We start from the raw sequence: 3759 nt of genomic DNA on the forward strand, positions 1-3759 counted from the left end.
CAAACTCAAACTCAAGGGCTAGCGACGGCCGCCAGCAGCAACAGCTACACACAACTAACTGTATCCTGCCAATGCCAATGCCAATGCCGCACTAGCAATCTACTCAAGTTTCTGTGGCATTAAAATGGTCCAGTCAGAGAATTAAATATGCCAGTGAACTCTGTCGTTGTGTTCCCCCTTTTTATGTTACCTTTTACTTCTGTTTTATGCTCTGTTTATACAGTGAAATTTGAATTAGAAAAATGTGATAGGAGAGCTGCTAGCATGAGTGCAGCAGTGTCGTGGGTTGTGCTCCTGCCCTACCTGTATTTGTCCACGTCTCCTTCGAAGCAATGAGGCCCCCTCCTTTCCCCTCGTGTGTGTTGTCTTGGCATGTGAGCCTTGGCCTGGCCTGGCCGCCTGGCCTGGCCCCCTGGAGCAACACAGTGGTGGTGCTGGACATTTGTTTTCGGGGTTTCGCTTCATGTCGGGGAGATAAATCCAGAGGCCAGTACGTAAAGCAGCTTAAATACCACTTCAGCCTTGCGTTGCGTTCCTTGCCTTGCCTTGCCTGCTTGCGTGCAGTGCAGTGCAGCTCACAGCCTCACACCATATCGCTCTGCGGTGCTAGCTCCAGGCCTTTATCAAGCCTTCCCTGCCCCCCTTGATAATTCCAGAGAGAGAGAAGGCGCGCAGCTAGGGAGGTGCAGAGAGAGGAGCGGCAAGGCGTGGGCTGTGGGCACACATGGCGAGTGAGGAGGTCGCCACCACAGTGTGTGCCGACGCCGACCAAGAAGCAGCGGCGGCGGCGGCGGCGGCCATGAAGGAGGAAGGAGGAAGGGGCAAGAGGCGGCGGAGGAGGCAGCCGAGGAAGGGAGAGGAGGAAGGCGGGAGGAAGAAGTACGCGCTGGTGAGCTACCACGAGCTGCCCGAGTACATGAAGGAGAACGAGTTCATCCTCAACTACTACCGCTCCGAGTGGCCCGTCCTCAACGCCGTGCTCAGCCTCTTCTCCTGGCACAACGAGACCATCAACGTCTGGACGTACGTACGGCCCGGGCCGTCTCGACGTTTCTTCTTCGTTCCTGTGCGTGCATGGTTTCCTGCCTGCTGAAACCAGTAGTGGTCTGGTACTCTGGTCTTGTGGGTGCAGGCACCTGCTCGGGTTCATGCTCTTCTTCGGTCTCACCCTGGTGCACCTCGGCCAGTACTTCCCCCAGGTGGCTGATCTGATTGGGCATCTCTCCTGGTGAGCTGCTGCTGCTCCTCCTCCTCCTCCTACTCCTCTTCAGATTAATTCAGCTACTGTGCGAATTGCTCGGCGTTTCGAGGCTCCCATCCATCCCCCAGCCATGCCATTATCCAGTGGCGATTGAGATGAGAACACCACGCGTAGCGTTAGGCTCTGGTCCAGAGGCACACGGTTCTTGTGCGTTTGTACTGAACCTTCTTAATTTCTGAGCTAGTAACTTCAGCTGTGTTCTAAAAGTCTCACCAATTCACTTTCGGTTCCGTTCCAAAACACTTTGCTTCAGCTAGGATGAGATTTTGTATTCCATAATTGAGAAGTTACCTTGTTACTTGTAAAAACTGATCTTCTCTGCTTTTTTTTGTTGGGCCCCTTTGTTGCTGTGCAGGCCAATCTCGAAGGTCGCTGAAAATGTCTCCAGCAATATTGGAGATGTCCTATCAGTGAGTAAAACTCCCACCCCGTCTCTCTCTTGCTGCTGGTAGTTCTAGCTAGGAGAATATATATACTGGATTGCAGTAAAAAAAAAAAAGAAGTGCCCTGGTTAGATCCGCATGAGCAGGAAAGGAGATCCTGTCCTGCCTGCTACTCTGAATGCATCAGTTTTGTTTTGTACTGGTTTGGTGCTGTTTGTTTGTTCTGATGTGCATGATATGGTAGGCAAGGGTGGGTGGGTGAGCCTCTGCTGTCATGAGTCCTGACTTAGTGTAGACGAACTTAGACTATCTCCAACATACTTTCTACCTCACTACATATCCGATTCCATATTTGAAACATCACTCTTAAAACAATAATTTACCGTGCAAAACAGTAATTTGCACGACCGTTTACATGGTATGCTGGCATGGCCTTTTAGTAACTTTCACTGCTTTGCAACTAAATTAAGTATTCAATCAGTACAAACCTCAATGGAAAGAATATATATGGTTGGATGTAGTATTCAGGGTGTACCTTGACAGTCACTTAGAGCATGCAGCCTATTATATTGCTTTCAGATGTTAATTCCAACATGCTACTACGTACTGCTAGTAGTAGGGTAGTCATCTCTTTTTAGTTGATTTTTTTGATAGCCTTTACATGCCATCAAATCAATAACGATATTAACTTGGGATTCGAATTCGATGCATGCCATGCCATGCGCCATATCCGTACGTCCAGGGCGCGGCCATGTTCATCCAGACGAACCCGAGCCTGGCCTCGCATGGCACGGCGGTGGCGTCGCAGACGACGCGGTGGCCCTTCTTCGTGTTCCTGGCGGGGGCCATGTTCTGCCTGCTGAGCAGCAGCGCGTGCCACCTGCTGTCGTGCCACTCGCACCGGCTGAACCTGCTGCTGATCCGCCTCGACTACACGGGCATCGCGGTCATGATCGTGGTCTCCTTCTTCCCGCCCATCTACTACATCTTCCAGTGCGAGCCGCGCTGGCGGGCGGCGTACCTGTCGGCGATCACGGCGGCCGGGGCGGGCACGGTGTACGCGCTCATGTCGCCCCGCCTGAGCGCGCCGCGCTACCGCGCCCGCCGCGCGCTGCTGTTCGTCGGCATGGGCCTGTCCGGGGTGGTCCCCGCGGCGCACGCGGCCGCCGCCAACTGGCACGAGCCGCGCCGCAACGTCACGCTGGCGTACGAGGGCGCCATGGCCGCGTCCTACCTGGTCGGCACCGCGTTCTACCTCGCCCGGGTGCCCGAGCGCTGGCGCCCCGGCGCCTTCGACCTCGCCGGCCACAGCCACCAGATCTTCCACGCGCTCGTCATCGCCGGCGCGCTCGCGCACTACGGCGCCGCCATCGTGTTCCTCAGGGCTCGCGACGAGATGGGCTGCCCGGCCAGTTAGGTGCTCAGACAGTACGGGCGCGCCGGCCGGATGCTTGCCCGCGACGACATTATATTTGCGGGTGTCCGTCCAGTGATCGATACGATATGATGATTGGGAAAGAAGAAACTAAACCATATTTTTTTTTGTTTACACCTTTTCCTTACAGCAGCAGCAGCAAGTGTGCGAGATTCATCGTTAATGACAGAGAGTTGATTGGCGTCAGTCACAGATTCCTTGTCAATTTGTACATAGACGAAGCTCATCGAGTAATGATTGATTAATACATTCTTTCGATCGGTTTGAAAATGCAAATCCAAAAGTTCTTTTTTAAAAAAAAAAATCAAAACGGAGGTTTCGCGTCGATCTGTCTGTGTTGCCATCGACGATAACGCGAGCGGATGGGCTACTCCGATCCGTGCAGCATCCGGTTGCTTTCAGGTCAGGCGGAGTAGCCTAGACGCGACGTCGAGACCGGTAGCACAGGTACAGTACAGGTGGAGCGACTCTCACCGGCCGGGCTCGTCTCATAAATGGGCGGCCGACCCGTCCAACAACCCAACGGACCTGGCTCTGACTGACCTCTCATTCCGTGCAGCTCGCAGTTGTCATGCCCGGCTGGCAGTCGGTCCAATCGGCCGGCCATTATACTGCCGGCCGGCGTCGTCGCCGTCGGCATCCGGGACGGCGCTGCCGAGTGCCGATTGCCAACCCATTCA

General features: G+C 54.3%; 1 protein-coding gene across 1 annotated transcript; it reads left to right on the plus strand.

Annotated features, from left to right (window-relative positions):
• The first annotated feature begins 273 nt into the window (after window positions 1–273).
• On the plus strand, window positions 274–3349 carry LOC103629707 (heptahelical transmembrane protein 1). Its single transcript, NM_001346971.1, is given in 4 exon segments — window positions 274–1023; window positions 1133–1228; window positions 1617–1671; window positions 2387–3349. Coding segments are annotated over 4 exon segments (1125 nt in total). The 5' UTR covers window positions 274–724; the 3' UTR covers window positions 3062–3349.
• The last annotated feature ends 410 nt before the right edge of the window (window positions 3350–3759 follow it).

The sequence above is a fragment of the Zea mays genome, chromosome 6 (genome assembly GCF_902167145.1).
Source record: "Zea mays cultivar B73 chromosome 6, Zm-B73-REFERENCE-NAM-5.0, whole genome shotgun sequence".
Lineage (NCBI taxonomy): Eukaryota > Viridiplantae > Streptophyta > Magnoliopsida > Poales > Poaceae > Zea > Zea mays.